The sequence below is a fragment of the Chanodichthys erythropterus genome, chromosome 7 (assembly GCF_024489055.1).
Source record: "Chanodichthys erythropterus isolate Z2021 chromosome 7, ASM2448905v1, whole genome shotgun sequence".
Classification (NCBI taxonomy): Eukaryota; Metazoa; Chordata; class Actinopteri; order Cypriniformes; family Xenocyprididae; genus Chanodichthys; species Chanodichthys erythropterus.
Genome location: NC_090227.1, coordinates 6,412,908 through 6,432,275, shown reverse-complemented (window position 1 = coordinate 6,432,275; position 19,368 = coordinate 6,412,908). Strand labels below are relative to the sequence as shown.

At 36.4% G+C, this 19,368-nt stretch overlaps 2 protein-coding genes across 3 annotated transcripts; one reads left to right on the top strand and one right to left on the bottom strand.

Moving 5' to 3' along the window:
* Positions 1-135: 135 nt before the first annotated feature.
* ddx6 (DEAD (Asp-Glu-Ala-Asp) box helicase 6) lies at positions 136-15,145 on the bottom strand. Of its 2 annotated transcripts, XR_010895465.1 has the most exons (15): positions 15,050-15,145; positions 10,303-10,923; positions 10,146-10,209; positions 8,420-8,524; positions 7,372-7,501; positions 7,093-7,239; positions 6,894-6,988; positions 6,662-6,784; positions 4,936-5,064; positions 4,686-4,802; positions 4,424-4,487; positions 4,242-4,343; positions 3,925-4,109; positions 3,419-3,844; positions 136-3,266 (listed from the first exon to the last, which is right to left on the bottom strand). XR_010895465.1 is itself a non-coding variant. In XM_067389719.1 (14 exons), the coding sequence occupies exons 2-13, from the start codon at positions 10,503-10,505 to the stop codon at positions 3,934-3,936; spliced, it is 1,455 nt and encodes a 484-aa protein (XP_067245820.1). In that variant the 5' UTR covers positions 10,506-10,923; positions 15,050-15,145; the 3' UTR covers positions 136-3,844; positions 3,925-3,933. The 2 variants fall into 2 exon arrangements, 1 of the variants encoding a protein (XP_067245820.1); XM_067389719.1 differs by having other exon boundaries at positions 136-3,844.
* Positions 15,146-17,165: 2,020 nt separating this feature from the next.
* On the top strand, positions 17,166-19,277 carry LOC137022573 (C-X-C chemokine receptor type 5). Its single transcript, XM_067388972.1, has 2 exons — positions 17,166-17,292; positions 17,900-19,277. Exons 1-2 carry the CDS (start codon positions 17,248-17,250, stop codon positions 18,965-18,967), a joined length of 1,113 nt encoding a protein of 370 aa, XP_067245073.1. The 5' UTR covers positions 17,166-17,247; the 3' UTR covers positions 18,968-19,277.
* The last annotated feature ends 91 nt before the right edge of the window (positions 19,278-19,368 follow it).

The following is a 19,368-nucleotide window of genomic DNA, read 5'->3' as shown; positions in this document are numbered from 1 at the left end:
ACTAAATCACAAAGAAATTGTCATTGCAATTCTTACAAGTGGAATTCACATTAAATTCATACACCAAAACAATGAATTTATGTCATGAGAAACTCAGCAAAAAAAAAAAAAAAAAAAAGACACCTTAAACACACAGAACTTCAGTGAGCTTTATTTTTCAAACAAAAACCATCACAGATGTTAACCATTGCACTTTTACACATCTCAAATCTTTAAAAATGTAGCATCACTGAGAAAAATTCCAATTGATATTACCCCAATTGAAAAAACAAAAAACAAAAACCTTTGGATTTCTTAAACTTGGTTTGTAATTTTAATCTGCAGTATCCAAAAGTTCAGGGGGAAAAATTATATTTCAAATTTAAGGGCAAAGTTTAGAGATAATTTTTTCCTTACCCTTAACTCCCAAATTGTTCATTTGAATTTGAAACCAATTCTCTCCATTTCCCTCCCACCCACTAACCCAGACTGATGTATCCAAGCTCCCCCACTGAACAGGGCTGCATTTCCCAAAAACATCACAAGCCTAAGCAGATCATAGAACCATTGACACCAATGGTCTCTACGATCAACTTGGTTCAGAACGCTTTTGAGAAATGCAACACAGATCAATCAAGTATTGGAATAGGAAAAGATACATCAGGGCAGCAAAAAAAACTATTCCCACCCACCCAAATACCAAAAAAAAAAAAAAAAAAAGTAAGAAAATATTGAAGAAAGAGTGGATTTCCAGGTGGCAATTTTTGTATGCTTCATATAACTATTCAAACAAGTGAGATGTTCTCCACCCTATTCTTCTAAATAAAAGGAAAACAAAAATAAATGAAATCAAAACCCCAACCACCATGGCAAAGACCACAGCACATCCAACTGTGCTGCTTTACAGCACCTCAGGAATGAACAGTGATTTTCACAGCAAGTGGTTACTGAAAAACACCGGGCTGCTGCCAAAGAGCCCAGTAACTCATATATTCCTCTCTAGAGCTGATCTGTTTAAAAAGGCCCCAAAAGAAACCAAAGCTGATTAGCCTGGTGAACCATCCATGTCCACACCGGGGGTATGTGCTATAGAGAAGAGGATACAAGCTTGGATTCGAGCAATGTCACTGGGAAAACGTTGCAAGTGCTGGAATATGGGGCAAATCATTTTTACTCAATTTGGTAACTAACCACAGTTTAGATCAAACTTGCTCAATTGTCTCAGGAAAAATAATAGCAACACTCCACAGTTGACAAAGCAAATCCATTTAGTTAAAAGAAAAAAAACATCTCACCTGTATTTGACTTTCTAATGGGGACGTTGGTGATGTTAAACTCCAACGTAAAAAAAATAAAATAAATAAAAACTATTCTGTGCCAATAATCAAATAAGCAAAATTGTATCCCTCCCAACCTCCAGCCCACCCCATAAAGTTACAACCCTCAAAACGTCACAAGTCAAAACACAAAACTTATTCAAAAAGCAGCAGAAGGGCTAAAGTGTCTCAAGCAAGCCTCTGTCAATCCCCAGAAAAAAAAAAAAAAAAAAAAAAAAAATAATAATAATAATAATAATAATAATAATTCACTCAAAAATCTTTAAAGGCTATTAGTGTTTGGGGGGAGGGGGATAAATATTCTGCTGCAAAAAAAAAAAAAAAAAAAAAAAAAAAATCATTTGGTTATCAGCACCCATGAAATACCCATACCCAATCTTAAATACCCTTGTCCCTGCCACAATACTTCCTCAAAACAAAAAAACACTCACCTTCGGTCTAAACACCTCTGCCCTAACCGAGGAAGTGCTCCCAGCATGTGTGCAGGCCGTATTATTACCCAACCCTTGAACTAAAGTTCAAACTTAAGTGCAGCCCACACTGCAAAGGTTTAGATTCTTCTGTTAAATCTGTGCAGCATCTTAAGAACATGGTCTTGTTACAAAAAAAGAAAAGCCTGCTGACTCACGATGCACTGCATGTCTCTGCCGCTACATTATGTCAGTCCATCGTTTAGAAGTCTTGGCATCCAGTTGTTTTTTTTTTGTCCGTTTTTCCTTTTTCCAATGGGAACAAAGTTCCTTTCAATCCTCCCACCCCAAACGGTCTGTTTAAAGTCATCATGTCCTAGTGCCAGTGAACACAAACCCATGTAACAGCTACACATCTCGCTTAGAAATTCAAAATTTTTGCACGTTGCCAATTTGAGCTGCACTGCAGCGAGTAGCACTATTACATGATGAAAATATTAAATTACCTCTATGATTAGAGTCACCAGAGTTAGGGGACCCTGCAGAGTGCCTCATAAGTCAGTGTTACAAGCAAAAGGCTGGAAAGCAAATAAGCCTCATGTTTTCTCAACCCTAAAATGAGGCCATTTATTTGAGCAACCCACGTCAGGAACTTGTCAACACTGGGTAATGGATGCGAGTCAATTTAGTGAACAAGTGCACCACCTGCTGAAACACTTAGAAGCTTAGACTCAAAACAATTGAACAAAGTGTTTTTGGATTTAAAAAAAAAAAAAAAAAAAAAAAAAATGTGGGAGCCCAATTTTTTTTATTTGTTATAACAAAAAGGTGGTGCACTACCTGGAAAGGTTTAAACTCGGCTAAACTTAATTCCCATGGGCAAAAATTATGGTATAAGCAAACAAAATAGTGCCATCCAGTGCTGACAGAATCCTGATTTTAAAAGATCTTTCCAACATTCTTTTCAAATGGTCATCCAGCCTTTTTAGCTCGTTTTAAAACAATCCATTTAAAAAAAATAAATGAAGTATTTACAAAATGTTTACAATGTGCCATAACTGTATAAATGGCACATTTAGGACAGAGTGCCTACCAATAAGAAAAAAAGAAATGAGGGGAAAGAAAAATGAAATAAATCCACATTCGTCTCAAAGCAGGAGTCCTCATGGCCAAGGAGAAAGGCTGGTCTGAGTCTGGTCAAGTCTCTTAGTGTTGGCCCACTGAAGACAGAGGGGGAAAGAGTTATGGGTCTCTAGAGGCTTGGCATGTTCCATGAGTGGATGAAGGGGGTGGGGGGGGGAAGCCACTGAGGGCCTTGTGGGACTTTTGAAAGCTTGCCACAAGAACATTAGCTCCTATCATTGTCATCATGCTCACTGATATCATCTCAGTTCTCCGGGGGGCTTCTCTTCACACCATAGTCAAGTACGCCAGAGACTGCACAAAAATCGCACATGCCACCCCCATCCTCTCTCCCGCTGTGAAATCCTGTTCTTCATCGCCCCAAAAGTCTACAGGTGGCAAATGCAAAATTATTCTTCTGATGTGAAACAGGAGGGGGCAGACAAGCAATACCAAAAGCCATAGGAAAAAAAAAAAAAAAAAAAAATCAGATCATGTCTTAAAATGAAGAGTTATGAAGAGAGAAAGAAAAAGAAAAAAAAAAAAAAAAAAAAAAAATCAGGTTATTACTTTTTGAACAAGTTAGACTGCTTGTTAAGGCACTTGTTTCAAATGACTAGAAACATGAAGATGTGCAGAAGGACAGAGAGAGAGAGGGGTGAGAATGTGCTTGCAGGCAAGAAGTAGTCATTTCTTTTCTTAGGAGATAAATCCTCATGTCCCCTCTTTCCCTCCTCAAGTGATTTGAAGTCTTCAGGATGAAAGTTTCGGTGCAGCAGTCCTTTATTAGGCCATGAGTCCTTCCCGATTATTGGGCCGTTGCGACGTCACATTCCTTGTGGTGGCACCAGACAGAAAAAGAAAAGAAAAAAAAAAAAAAGTAGGGGAAGAGGAAGACAGACAGAAGATATAATTTAAAAAAAAAAAAAATCCCCCATTCCCTATACACAGTAGGGAAGGAAAAAAGGTGGGGATAGGGGACAAAGGATTGGTGATCTGCAAGGGGCAGAAAAATAAAAAGATTGTTAAATCAAATTATACAGAGACATCAAAAGCAGTAGCATGATTGAACTCACCTCTTCTGCTCACAGTTTAACCTCCTCCCCACTCTCACTATGGTACTCGGCCACATATAGACTCTTGTCAATACTGCTGGGAATGGGCTTGATTTCAGTACCCAGCTGTTCTTCAATACCTTTCAGGTTAAAGCGGTCATCATAAGTGATCAAGTTAATGGCGAGACCCAAGTGTCCAAATCGGCCTGTGAGGAGAGGAGGAGTGTGTCATTAACACGGCTACCCTTTCAAAGCCACTGCTTGGCAAGCAGGCCATTTCAAATGCAGTAGTACTTGATCTCAGAGCGAGATCAAGACCAAAACAAAACCTTACTCACCTGATCTGCCAATGCGATGGAGGTACGTCTCCCCAAGTTTGGGGAAATCGAAGTTGATCACTACATTCACAGCTTGTATATCAATTCCTCTTGTGAAGAGATCTAAACAAAAAGAGTAGGGGTCAAAAACACTACTTTGATTTAATGCGTCTATCATAAATGAGATTTTCAACTGTTCTTACCAGTGCAGACAAGATTTCGACATAAGCCATTTCTGAAATCATGGAAAACACGGTTTCTGTGTTCCTAAACAAAAATTAAAACATGCATTGGCATAATGAAAAGCAGCAAGGCAAAATTCAGAAAGTCAACATTTTGGCTGGTTTTATAAGCCCAAAATAATGGAAGTTTTACATCCTGTACATTCATTACATAAACACTTGTTCCATTTCAAAATTCTGCCGACAGCAGCGCAGTAACACCACAGGCCCCCTTTACTCCCACCTGTCTCATCTTGGCGTGAATGTAGAAACAGGAGTATCCAAGCTGCGAAATCTTCTTGGCCAGGAGCTCCACTCGCTGGGATGAATTGCAGAAGATTATAGACTGATTGATCTGGAGCTGAAAAATAAACAAAAATTAAAAAATAAAAGGATGTCAGCATGTACTGCAAAAGTCAGGAGAACATTAAAGCTTTTTTTTATATCTGTAGTCAGATAAAGTATGGCATGCACAAGGCTCAAAAGGCTTTTACCCTGGAGAACAGAGTATTAAGGCAATGGACTTTCTGCCTTTCAGTCACATAGGCATAATACTGAGTAACCCCTTTCAGGGTCAGCTCCTCCATCAGGTTTATCTCATAGGGCTTCTGCAGATGGGTGTTCTGTTCACAAAAGCACAGGGTAAATTAATACTTTCTGAACACCTCGGAACAGTTTCATACAATGATAATTATATTAGGCTTAATGTAGCAAACACAACAAATACAACAAAGTACAAATCAAGGTTTTCTGTAACACTAGGCAACAATAAAACAAAGCATGCCATTCTATTTGTGCACACAAAAATGTGACGCAATAGGACTGGACTATTAATGAAATAGTATTTTCATTTACGTTTTTGGCTTCCTACGATTAAGAAAACAAAATTGCAATGATGCTCATTTTGTCACGTTTCAAACCAATGCTCCCTTTAACACTGTTCTAGTGCACTGCAACAGTTATTTACTGAAGCAATTTTTTTTTTATTAATTTTTTATAATCGATATGATTTGTATTTACATGTCTACATATTTTTTGTTTTATTATAAGCTCAAGAAAATCCAATTTTTAAAAACACTTTAATAAGTTTAATAAATGCATGTTCAAAATAAATAAGTAATTCTGTTTGATAGCTGTGATTGACTAAAATGCTCATTTATAATTATTTCCATAATGTATGAACAAATGACTTGACTGATTCTTAATGAACTGGGTAGGGTTGCACCAGCCATTCGTAAGTTCTTGAAGGGATAGTTTACCCAAAAATGAAAATTCCGTCATTCATTACTCGCCCTCATGTCGTTCCAAACCTGTAAGTATTTTGTTCATCTTAATCGGAACACAAATGAAGATTTTTGATGACCGAATTTTTATTTTGTGGTAAACTAACCCTTTAAATTGGAATGTAAAATCCACACTAGAGGCTTAATAACTACTAGCTAGTTTGTAAGGCAGAATGTAGCTAGTAAGGCGTAACTTGTAATGCGGTGTAGCATAAGACATTTACCTTCAATGATCCAACAGCAGCCTTCAAATGTGTGCAAAAGCTGTTTAAATGCTGTGAATATCCTTCATTCTAACTTTTGACACACATAACTAATGGTAAAAATAAGTTCTCATTAAATACAATACTAAATCATGAACAACAATAGGTATGTATGTAAATAACATTCAGAAACTATCAAATAAATACTGATACAAAAACATAAGAAATGACATTTATTTTTGAATTTGACATGCACAACACTTTAGGACGGGCTTGTGTTGAAGAGCCGCCAACAAAGTAATCTATACACATGATGTTCTTGCTCTTAAAATGTAAGCGAGTGTAAACGTCAGCATTATCATACATGTCTAAAGAAATGAAGGTAAAACAAGAGCTTATTGATGCAGTTCAGTCAGTCAGCTATTTTATTCCAACCATTACTCCTGATCGGAGGCTTCCGTAAATAAGTTTAATGGTGCAACGCAAAAATATTTCGTAGGGCTCAAGTTATAAACTTAGAGCCCATTTATGTCAAAACTAGGCTGTAACTTACAAATAGCTGGTGTTTTGACCCCTGGTCAAAAAGACTTGTGAACATTAAAGTCATTACCAAGTTGGTACCTAGTTAGTGTTACACGTTCACAATTATTCTATTATTATTATTAAAAAATAAAATAAAAATGCATACTTAAATGTATTTAAGCAAGTTTATATATCCAAATCAGTTGCCTTACCATGAACTTTTGCACACTCAGTGGGAAGGTGGCAGAGTACAGCAAAATTTGCCTTTGTTTGGGCAAAGAGCTCAGCATCTCCTCCATCATCTGTACAAAGTCCTGCGACAGGAGCTTATCTGCCTACTCAGTAACATGGGTAAAACATTAATGAGACACGAGCATTACCGTATGGCAATTAAGCAAGTACTGTAATTACCATACCTACAAGATTAAGCTCTTATTCACATACCTCATCCAATACGACCATCTGTACTTGATTGACTTTGGCCACTCCCTTTTTGATGAGGTCTAAAATTCTTCCTGGAGTGGCAATGACAACATGCACTACAAAGGCAAGAGTTTAATCCAGTAAGACCCAGGGTTTATGAAAATATGTACAGTAGCTCAAATCATTTTAAAACAGTTCCCGCTCACTTATGATCACTTGCCTGTTTCGTCGAGTCTCATGATGTCATCACGGAGGTTGGTTCCACCTGTAGTTGCCATAACCTTGACCCCGCCCATGTGTTTGCTGACCTGGATACAGATCTGACTGACTTGTAGAGCCAGTTCTCTAGTGGGCACAATGACCAACGCTGCAAAAAGCATTTAAAGCATGAAATCACTTAAAAGAAATTAGAGAAATCATGTATAAAACCTATAATGGTGAAACCTAATGATCCCCAACATCAACTGGTAAATGTGTCAAACCCAAGACAGTCACTGACCTTGTATGCTGTCTTTCTTCAGGTCAATGCGTTCAAGTAAGGGAATGAGGTAGGCGCCACTTTTTCCTGTGCCGTTCTTGGCTCTGGCAAGAATGTCCCTCCCAGACAACGCAATGGGAATGCTCTCCTCCTGTGGGGATGAGAGAGAGAACACAGTAATGAGCAGATTGGTCCGATTAAATGCAAACTTCTCTTGCCTTACACTAGATGGGAACTGTATGGTCACTATTAGACAAAAAGGTTACAAAGCCTACACAGTATGAACCCAGTTAACACAAGACATTATTTTTCACTTAAAGTGAGTTCAAATACAAACTAATAATAAATTCATGCACAGTAAAAACTAATGCAATTTATATATGAATTCTGCATGTCTCTGTGTGAATGACAGCCACGGTTTCATCTATTACTTCATGTATGTTTGTGCTATAACTTGTATTAAAGTGGAAGAAGACTCACACTTTGCCCTGTCATTTGTACTGAGGCACTACAGCAATTGTCACGTCACATTTAAGAGCGTCAAAACGCCATTGTTTGAATTTCATGATTAAATGGGCAGAATTTCAAAGATGAAACTTCCTAGAACTTGCATTTATGTTTTTTTTTTTTTTTTACTTGCCCTAAATTCAACAAGATATTTACTTTACAAAAAGTATGAGATGCAGTCTGTCACGTTTTTCCACCCCCTTTTGACTGACAGGATATATTTAGCTCTGATCAGCAGTTTTTAAACAATTGGCTGATAGCTGACAGTGGAAATTAATTGCTTCTATCAGTCAATACAGTTTATTGGCCAATACATTGGTGCAGCCCTAATAATAATAATAGTAATAATAATAATAATAATAATAATAATAATAATAATAATAATAGTAATAGTAATAGTAATAGTAATAATAATAATAATAATAATAATAAGAAGAAGAAGAAGAAGAATCCAGAATTGAGATTGCTTTCTCCAGGTATAGCATATATCTCTTTAGCTAGGAGTGATATACATCTGAAATATTTGCCATGATCACATGTCTGTTTTTTTTTTGCCCCTTACCTGTATAGGTGACGGTTTCTCCCAGCCCATTTCAAAGATGCCCATAAGCAGCTCCCGTTTCAAGCAGTAATCCTCAAACTCATTTCCCTTGGTCGCCGTCACATCCTGTAAGTTTCACAATGATTGCACTTCAGAGTTTTCTAGACCACAACAAGCACAGAGAAATATTCTGTTTCAGAGGCTACCTTTTTTGATTAGAGCTGCAGGATTCTAGATAAACCGAGAATAAGAGGTTGACCGATTGATTGGTTATCGGCAAAAATCCATACCAATAGTTTTTCCTGGGTTACGTCCATTGCTGGAGCTGCTGAGAAGGGTCTGTTGTCATTACAGTACGAGAGCGGCCTCTAGAGGCGAAATAAAAACCATCACCGACGCCTTGTGGAGTTTGTTTTGACACGAGACTGCGTGCTGCACAGAGCAGGACACTTTAGATGCGGATTTAGTACATGTTTTCATATTAAAGTAATTTGTTGACTAGATGTTGCATTAGTGGACAACGGCAGTACGTTTGCCATCAAAGCTGAGAAGACGCTAACATTAGTAGTACCTCAACCAGTTAAAATAATGTGGAGAAAAAAAAAAAAAAAAAAAAAAAAAAAAACCCAGAAGCATTTCCGACCCAGATATTTAATGTCACAATTGATACCATCTGTTTGCATTAGTTTATATCCAGCTGGTCGTTTTTATGCATTTGATAAAGCTAGTGACACAAGAAAGCAAACTGAACAGTCAGAAACCAGAAACGCATCCATTTTTTTTTTTTTTTTTAAATCACCAATACATGTTGCAATTTTGATTAGATAATCATGACTGTTTGGATTTATATGAAATAGCAACACTTTACAATAAGAGACAATTTGTAACATTAAGGCAGGGGTGGGGAATGTTGATCCTAGAGGGCCATTGTCCTGCAGAGTTTAGCTCCAACCCTAATTAAACACACCTGAATCAAGGTCTTCAGGACAATGGCCCTCCAGGATCAACCTTTCCCACCCCTGCATTAAGGTATTGTTCGCTGTTAATTTCAACATTTACCAATACATTTTTACAAATTAAAGTTGTATCTTAACATTACTTAATGCACTATGAACTTACATGAATGCTCAAGGTATAATAATATTTTTATATTTAACAAGTACAGTAGATTTTCATAGTACTATTTTTCAATTTTTTGTAATGGAGTTCAGCACGATTTTGTGTGTTATGTTTTCATTTAGTATCCAATTAAAAAAAAAAAAAATAATAATAATAATACTAATCAGTTGATTAATAGTTATCAGCCAGTGTGGTCCAACCCAGTTATTGTTCTGTAAAATAAAAAACAAAAACAAAAAAATAAAATTGATTCTCAGTGGAGGTCAACTTTTGTTGTTTTTTTGTTTAAAAGAGATTTCCAATTATCCAACTATTTTGAAGAGACAACTAAATTCCATTTAAAAATATATATAATTTGATTTTTTTATGAGTTTGAATGAATGATTCAATAACTCACTAATAAAGACTCCACTTGTTTCATTACTGGATGAATCAGCATCTCTTGAATGATTGATTTAATGACATACATTTACCAGTAATTTTTGCCACCTACTAGTGTATCGATGTAATTGATAATATTTATTTCAAGCATCATCGCGTGGGTGTCTGAACTGAGATTATGATCTTTTAACAATTAACCGTGCAGCTCTAACAGACATACAAGTAAACCGGTTAAAGATGGACTTACTGAAGTTCTCATGCGCAAATCCTTCGGAGGAAGCTTTAGATTCTTCTTCCAGTCATCCCCAGGCCTGCAAGAGAAAAAAAACAAAAAAAACAAATCCCAATCACCACCATTATAAAACAGCACTCGCTGCATCACCTGCACTCCCTCAAGGACTTACTTGATGATAGTGTTGGCTGTGGGTGCAGGCTGGGAGTTGCCATTGTTAACTGTGCTGGAGGCTTTGACCTGGGCAGGCTGCATTGTTTGGGACCCCCCTCCACCTCCTCCAGGACCCCCTGCTGGCTTTACAGAGCCTCGCATTTGGCCGTTCTGATTCGATAGTCCCAGAATCACTGGATTCTCCATTCTGGCTGTACTCATGACTTAAATATTCTATCCTCCAAACAGCGAGTGACAAACAACAGTGGAGATAACACTATCTTGATGGGCTTGCAAAACAATTCGCAAGTTGTCCTTCCCACAGCTTTCGCAGTGTCCAAAGCGCACACACACCAAAAAAAATAAAAGTTAAAGCAATATTTTTACCAGTTCTTTGTTCCTCAATATGCAAGTCTCTTGTGGAACATCTCAATATGAATGTCACTCAAGCAACAGGTCACAGATATTATAAGCAGGGAGATTAGCTTCAATTATCCTTCCATGAATGACTGAATCTTTCCTCTGCAAAAGGAAAGTTTCACAGACCAGGGGCCAGGAAGCCAGTGTTAGTCTTTTCAATGATTCTGTCCATTCCTTTCTCTCCAATTAGTCAACATCAACTATTTCAAAGGTTTTCCACCTGTGTGTGAGAGAAAGAGCATCTTAAAGCACATATTATGAAATGTCAAACAAAACCACCAATCAAGATTTTAGTCAACGCCGATACCATTTATGTAGGACAGGGGTAATTTCCCAGAGTAGATTCTTATTAACAACACTTTACAAAAACATCACCTTAACGGATCATTCTTGTACCACATTTAGAAAAAAAAAAAAAAAAAAAAAAAAAGTCTTATTTTTTTTTAGAAAATAAAATACCCCCCCCCCCCCCCCCCCCCCCCCAGTAGCACTTTGACTATTTGATGTAATCTTTTAGATTACATTTTAAAAGATTCAATTAAAATTATGTTTTAGACCTTCATTTGATTAAATTTAGATGTCAAAGACGATGGTAAAGACAACATTAAAAACATCAAATATCCTCATAAACAAAGTTGTTTATGGCTTAGGTGAACGAAACAATTGAGAAACAAAACTATTGGGTCCGTGCATTCAGTCTTAAAGTGACAGCAGCCTATATTCCTGCTTTCTGTGTCATCAATGTTAATCAATAGGGCCGAGTCAAAACATTGATGCATCACAAATCAAGAAATGATTCATGCTGGATTCTGATATTTTCCCCATGTATCGCAATTCTCTCTTTAATCAATTCTGAGATTAGTTTTTAACAGCAGATGGCACTGCGTGCTTTAGAAACACCCATACTCCGCTTCCAATTCCTTACACCACTTGAACCTTCTATAAAATAATCATTCATAAAGTGTGAAAAGGTTGAAGTGAATTACAAGGGTGTTTGCAGTGGGCTGTTTACATTAATCTTGTCATAAAAGCATTCTGAGGTGCAAATACATTCACAGACCCAGCTAAATGCATGAGCGGTCTTTTTTTGTGAGCATTTGAGCGTGCAGTTAAAAAAAAAAAAAATAGCCTAAAGCGTCATCTGCTGTTAAACACTAAGCTCAGAATTGATTTGCAATGCATCTGGAAAATATCAGAAATGATCCACAAATCCAAATTCCATACCTGAAAACTGTTAGACTTACCTGAAAAATGTAAAGCATTATTTAATTTTTATCTTTGTTACATTTAGACTATCTATGCTTGTAATTTGTTCATTATTTTCTATGGGTATTCACTCACCTACAAAATCCCTATTCAAGTCATCGAGTTTTTTTTGTTTTTGTTTTTTACCCTTCATACACATACATACATGTACTATATACACACACACATATACATAGTGTGTGTATATATATATATATATATATATATATATATATATATATATATATATATAAAGAAAAATATTGTGCAGCCCTTTCATAGGGCCTTAGAAAATAGTGTTGTGTAAACACCCTCTAACTTAACTTTCGTGCATTTTGGTTGTTCATTTACACAACAATGGCATTTTTGGGGACCAAAAACTAGGGCTGGGACAATAAATCGATACATCACTTGATTCTGAGATTTTCTGTATGCATCATGATTCTCTCTCGAATCAATTCTTTTTAACAGCAGATGGCTAGGCTAGTTTAACAGCACGCTCAAATGCTCAAAAAAAATAAAAAAATAAAATAAAAAAATAAAGGTTTGGCTCGGCTGATTCTGAGAATGTCTCACAATGCTTTTATGATGTGAGATTTATGTAATTAGCCCACTGCTAACACCCTTGTAATTCACTTCAACCTTTTTGAACTATATGAATGATTATTTTATAGAAGGTTCAAGCGGTGTGGGTAAGGAATTGGAAGAAAGCAGAGTACAACGGTTTCTAACGCATGTAATGCCATCTGCTGATAAAACGAACCAATTTGAGAGAGAATTGCTATGCATTCGGAAAAAACTCAGAACCGATCCAGAATCATTTTGATGCATTAAATTATTGTCCAAGCCCTACTGAAAAACTTGGAAGTGCAAATTTGAAAACGATACCATTATAGTCTTTATAGTGTATAGATACCATTCAGTCTGCTTCAAAGTGATTCTCAATCAATGAAATGCGCAGATTTATGCCAAGCGATTGCTAATGAACTCAAGTTGATGAATTATTACAATGTCTACTTTATGGCCTTTTTATAAAATGTTTTAGACGATTGTAAGAATCTGAAGGATCAGCCTGCAATAGTACAGACATTTCAAAATAAGAGTCCCGGTGCATTTCGGGCTCGTTTATCATTAAAAGTCACATGCCAAGTTTTTTCTTTTGGGCATTATTGGCATTTTGGTTACACTATAAATTGTATTTAATTTGAACATTATTTGACACATATTAATCTGTATCCCATTCACTGAGAGAAACACCATATGACAGCAAGGAGAACATAGGAAAAGGTGAACCATTTAAATGCTGTAATTTTGCATAATTTAAAATGCATAATATTAGTATGTAATTAAATGTAATATGCTATGTAATTAATTTCAATAAATAAAAAAACTGTTAAAAATCACACATTATTTGTCACATGTAGTAGACCATTTTTGTGCCATGGATAATAGGATTTTTCGCCCGGCTATCACCGCAAGTATATTTCAAACCTGTGGGAAGCAGTGATTGTGAAAACAGTGATGTCAGTTTAATACCGCTTCTATTGCTCGATGCTTGATTGTTTGTATTCCCCACTCTGTAGAAGAATGCGTATGTGTGCAGGGGCTTCATTTCTTTACAAAGTGGCATCGCCAACTACTGGCCAGGCATGCATAATACAGCACTTTTAGTGGATTTTCGTTTCATGGATCTCTGTTTTGACAACTGTGCCATCTGTTTTTAATACATCATTGTCCTGTAAACTTACCCTAATATTGTATAAAAAAAAAAAAAAAAATAGTATTGGCTACATTATGAATTCAATTGATTAGGCATGATTTATATAAAATCATTTAAAATATTTACACAATATTTAGTTCATTCACAAAAACCAAAAAATACAAATGTGCACAATTTTTTGGCAAAACAGTTATTAAAATTTGAAAGTGACAAGTGAGGTTTTATCACCTCTTGCCTCCTCAAAATGGAAAAAGGTGTTTTGATTAATCTGCCTATCATTAATACAGACCAATTTGAGTAGTAATTTAGCATGTGCGCTGTCGACACATTTACACAGAATTGTAATGTTACAGCAGCAAAAGAGTTAACACTGGAGAATTATAAACAGAAAAAAAAGCTCTGGCAGAAGTGGCATAGTAAGAGTCTATCAAATCAAAGATCACTCGTAATCAAACTGGAAAAGGAAAAAAAAATGGTTTGAACATACGAACAGGGAGCATAAACCTTATTAGATGTCAAATCTGACCTCAATAATGATGGCAGCAGCACCTGGCACAAAGTCAACACGATAGGCCTCATATTAAAACAGCTTCTCTGGTACTTAAAACCATTTAGACTGCATAGGCATTCATATGGTAACTTTGCTTATGTTGTATGTTTGTAAAACCGATGCAGTAGCACTTTGACTAAACAACTGTGGAATCTAGATAAAATTAGAGACAAGGTAACGTTAAAGGCTAGTTAGCTGAAGTTAACTGAAAGTCCATAGTTCACTAAACTCACTAACGGAACACGGTAAACCAATATATGTCACCAGTGTTACTCTGTCGTTGTTTAGTTAACACTATTAACGTTACATTTTAACCGTCTTGCTTCAACACATTCACAACGTGAAACTCGCTGTCACGCAGTTAATGCTAATGTTTAGCCAAGCAGCTATCCATTGCGGCTTCATATCAGTCAGAATTTAACAGTCGGATAACGTTTAAACAGTTAGGGAATACATCTATAATAAAACCATTTTGACATATTGCTTCGGTTAGAAGCAAAATTAAATATTATCACTGTGTGAAAAAAATATTATCACTGTGCTAGTGTTCATTAGCTTTTGCGTCCACACAGGCCGCACGCGAATGAACCCCTCAAAGATTCACAATTAATGCTCTAAATCACTAAACACCCATTTTTATAAATAAGGATAATACATCAGTAAGGAAACATTTACCGTTTACTGAATCAATTAGCTGAATGCTGTAACGGAGACAAAAATATTCATGACACCACAGACAAATATGTAAACACGCAGCTACAAAGAAACGCACAAAAACAAGATTTAAAATCTAACTATACACCGCATAAATTTGACTTTCTGTAAACTTACCTAATGTGGCTGAGAATATCTTTCTGCGTGTTTGTGAATTATAGGTGTAGAGCTCTGACATATATTTAGGGGTGTAAAGCGAGTGTGTAAGATGGCTTCCAGTCATCTTTAAACCCTCCCATAATCAGTCACATGAGAACCCCGTCTAATCCACAAAACACCGCGCATTTTAGAATTATTAAATGCATTTTTACTGCGGATTTTATTTTAAATGCATATATATATATATATATATATATATATATATTAAACAGTGTATACTGGTAAAACACTTTGCTTTGCACTTTATTTATTTATTTTTGAGTTTTTCTTTGGCGTAGTAGTGCGCCACAATTATACTTTGTCTTGTCCTTGAAACTATCATAATTACGCCTGCGTGGCAGCACTGTTTAATTCTTACCTGAGTTTGTTTTTGTCTTGGCTCTTGGCAGAAACCTGACATGTGAAGGGAGTCATTTAATTAGGTTAGCATGTTTGTCCTTGACTAATTGGTAGGTTATGTATGTATTAACGTGATTTAAAGAGGATTGCCATTTATTTGAATCCCTAAAAACATACGTTTTCATTATTATTACTTTCAAAGGGTTGAAGAGGTTTAGTATGTACAAATCTGTTGATAGGGACACCTGTGGGATTCAGTGGTAATTAATTGCCTTAAGTAGCTGAATGACTCTTTCCCGACCAATTAGACTGAATTTAGGCTTATGCTTCCCTGAGACCCTACACAGCATAAGCGGTTTGGAAAATGGACTTTATAGTTCCATTCTAGTTAATGCTAGAAAGTTCACTATGTTGGTTACAAGAATTAAATCAGGCACAAAAATAATTTCTTTCTTATAGTAAACAGGAAACACTCCAGCAAGCTTTACACTCAGAATGCATCCAAAAGCATAGCAATCGTTTTCACAACTACAGGTTTTTACATTTCCTGAGGAAAAAATGTGAGCAGTAGCTAGGCTAATTGTCTATGCAAAACTTGCTGCCACAATGCAGGAGTGTTGTAGGTGGTTTCTTGAGGTTTAGGCTACATGTAAAAGTTCAACATGTAATACCAGCACCAAAATATGAGTAATAGTGAAAGTTGACACTTGCCTATAGCAGCACACACTGGCATGCAATAAGTGTCAGACGTTATGAATATATAACCTTTATACTGTATGAAATTTTCAGATTTATATATTTATCATTCATATTTATAATTAATCATAATTTGAATTGTGTGACCTCTGGGAAAAAAAAAAAAAAATCAATCCAAACGCAGTGTTGGTTCTGTTGGGTCATTTTTGGGGGGTTATTTTTTCCATTGTTTGGGTAGTTTTGTGTAACCTAGCTTCTGGGTCAGACGCAACAACAGTTATTTATCACAGCCTTTTTGCTTTAGGAGACAGCAGTTCTCAGACAGTGTTAAAAAAACTGGTTAAATAAGCAACCTAATTTGCTGGGTAAATTAGCCCAACATGTGCTCTATCTTATATATTTAGTAAATGGTAAAGTATTAAAAAGTGACCAAAGTGCAGAGAATTTTCCTTTATTATGTGCTTACTCTTTCATTTAAAAAGGAACTAGAAATAAATCAGTTGGGATTTTAATTTGGTAAAGCAATTCATACATAGGCTGCAATATATAAAAGGCTGAATATATAAAAGTAAACAAATATATACTGTATATATTTGTTTACTTTTATATATTCATATTTGTCAACAAATGTTTGTTGTATAAATGCAGCCTACATGCCAAAACCAAAGTTACTTGATAAAGTGGAGATTTTGATATAGGTTTCTGTAACCAAGCCATATTGCTGGGAAAAAAAAGTAAGGTGCAAAAGTTTTGGTCAGCCAGGTGCTAAAAAAAAGAAAAAGAAAACCACTGCTGCTTACAAGAATAATGATCCGCTCAACAATGATTAAATTGTAATAGTGTAAGTCTGTAAATCTTAAAACTATGCCAAGTCTAAATCTGATTGAATTGCAGGATAGTGGGGGATGTGTCTGTTCTGTAAAGGAAATGTGTGGGTTTCATTGTTTTTGTAAAGAATTCAAATAAGGTGAGTTTAAGTCCTTGAGGTAATTTTTAAAGAGGCGTGCCTTGACAATCTGAGCGCAAATCATGGGTCGGTTGTTCAGAGAGGTTTCATCACCCAGACTGGACGAGGACACACACTTCTGAGACAATTTTATATTCATCCACATCAGGACAACATGGAACAAATAACAAATAAACTCACTATTGATCTGAATTTTTCTGTGAGTATAACCCTCAATGCATTTTTAGGAAGTTATGGTTACAGATTTCCTGTAGTTATCACTGATTTAATCTGCATCATGTTGAAACAAGCTCTATTAATTTGAAAAATATACGATATGAATTGTACATTTTGAGAAAGAAGTCTTTAAGAACAAAATGATCAATTTATTATTATTATTAGTGGTTTTATTAATACAAAATGATCACAGTCCACAATATCTTTGAATGTTTTCCTGTGAAACATTTTATTTGTCTTAATTACTTTTTGCTACTATTACTATTTATTATTCATATTATTAATTGTATTATTAATTTTATTTTAAATATGAAAAAAGGAAGTGAGACACTTCCTTTAAACAGCTTCCTGTAAACGCCACAGGTGGATATAAAACTGCTTGCTATATGCTATTTATTATTATTATTATTGTTGTTGTTAAAACTATTCAAGGGGAAAATAATAAATTGCAAACGATTACGCTAGAAGATTTAAGGATTCAAATTATATATATAAAAAATAATTTAGACTGATCTTTATTGGTGTGCATCTTTAAATGTTGCAACTTGCAAATCAATTGTTTTTGACATTACCGAAATGTGTATTTTCAGGAAGACTATTTCAGTGAATATGAAAATATGACAGAGCAACCTGATGGGGTGCAGTACACCTGTGAGAACGAAAAGAACCCACTGCATCTGTTTCACACTGTTTTCCGACCCCTTGTATATGGTGTGGTGTTTCTCCTGGGCTTAACAGGAAATGGTCTCCTCTTGACAGTTCTTCTAAAACGGCGGAGCAACCTGCGCATCACAGAGATCTATCTGCTACATCTGGCACTGGCTGACCTGCTCCTCCTCTTCACTCTTCCATTCGCAATTACTCAAGGAGCAGCCGGGTGGCTTTTTGGAACCTTTCTGTGCAAGCTATTGGGCCTTATTAATCGCCTCAATCTGATGTGTGGGAGTTTGCTTTTGGCATGCATCGGCTTCGATCGCTACCTCGCCATTGTGCACGCCATCCCCAGTCTCCAGGCCCGTCGGCCTAGGACGGTTCACCTCACTTGTGTACTGCTCTGGCTCATCTGCCTATCTCTGGCCATTCCCAACATGGTGTTCCTGTCCGTGAGGAAAGAGGTGAACTCTACCAGGTTGTCTTGTGATTACCACAACTATGGCATCCACGCAAGCAACTGGTTGCTGACCAGCCGCTTTCTCACACATCTGCTGTGCTTCTTTCTGCCTCTGGTGATCATGGGGTACTGCTACACTTCTATAATCATCACTCTTTGCCAAAGCCAGAGAAGTCTGGAGAAACAGGGAGCAATTCGGTTGGCCCTACTGGTTACACTGGTTTTCTGCCTGTGCTGGCTACCGTATAACATCACCGTTTTCACGCATACCCTGGTAGTGTTGGGTGTTATGCCTAAGCTGGACTGCCATGCTCATGACGCACTGAATCGGGCACTGATAGTGACAGAAAGCATTGGCTTTTCCCATTGTTGTCTGAATCCAATCCTGTACGCCTTCATAGGGGTCCGTTTCCGAAGAGACCTCCTGCAGTTGCTAGCAAAAACAAAGTGTCTGCGTGCATGCCTGTCAGGTCTTCAAAGCAAAAGTCTTAACAGGATGTCGATCACAGAAGCCATTACTACCACAACAAGTAACCAGTACATATAAAAGCATCTGAATGTTTTTGTACATATTGTTTTTCCTTTTCCTTTTCTTCCTTTCCTTGGCAGCTATGAGATTTACAGATTTACCTGCGCACTGAGCCAATCACTGCAAACATGACTGAAACACATATGTGAGTGTATGAAATCATATAAATTCAGATGATCTGTTAGTCAGAGACTGAATTTCATTATTAAGCAAAACTGAGCATCATACCTAACCTGCTGTAGTGCTTTGCATTGTTTTCAATGGATTATTATTAAATATGAGATGACGAATTGTTCTGTAACAAATAACTGGAAATAAAAGAGTGATATAACGGTGTCATGCTTTTTTTCTGTAATGTGATTGCTAGTCAAAATGTCCCCTCATACACATCAAAGAAGGCCAACACAAAGTAGCTGAAC

Bases quoted from the DNA above. Each gene is read 5' to 3' on its own strand.
- ddx6 (XM_067389719.1), bottom strand. From the start codon at position 10,505: ATGAGTACAGCCAGAATGGAGAATCCAGTGATTCTGGGACTATCGAAT. The intron at 4,803-4,935 runs GTAAAAGCCTTT...TTTATTTTTCAG, and splicing joins TTAATACTCTGTTCTCCAGG to CTCCAGATCAATCAGTCTAT. The intron at 4,344-4,423 runs GTAAGAACAGTT...CTTTTTGTTTAG, and splicing joins TCGAAATCTTGTCTGCACTG to ATCTCTTCACAAGAGGAATT.
- LOC137022573 (XM_067388972.1), top strand. From the start codon at position 17,248: ATGGAACAAATAACAAATAAACTCACTATTGATCTGAATTTTTCT. The intron at 17,293-17,899 runs GTGAGTATAACC...GTGTATTTTCAG, and splicing joins CTATTGATCTGAATTTTTCT to GAAGACTATTTCAGTGAATA.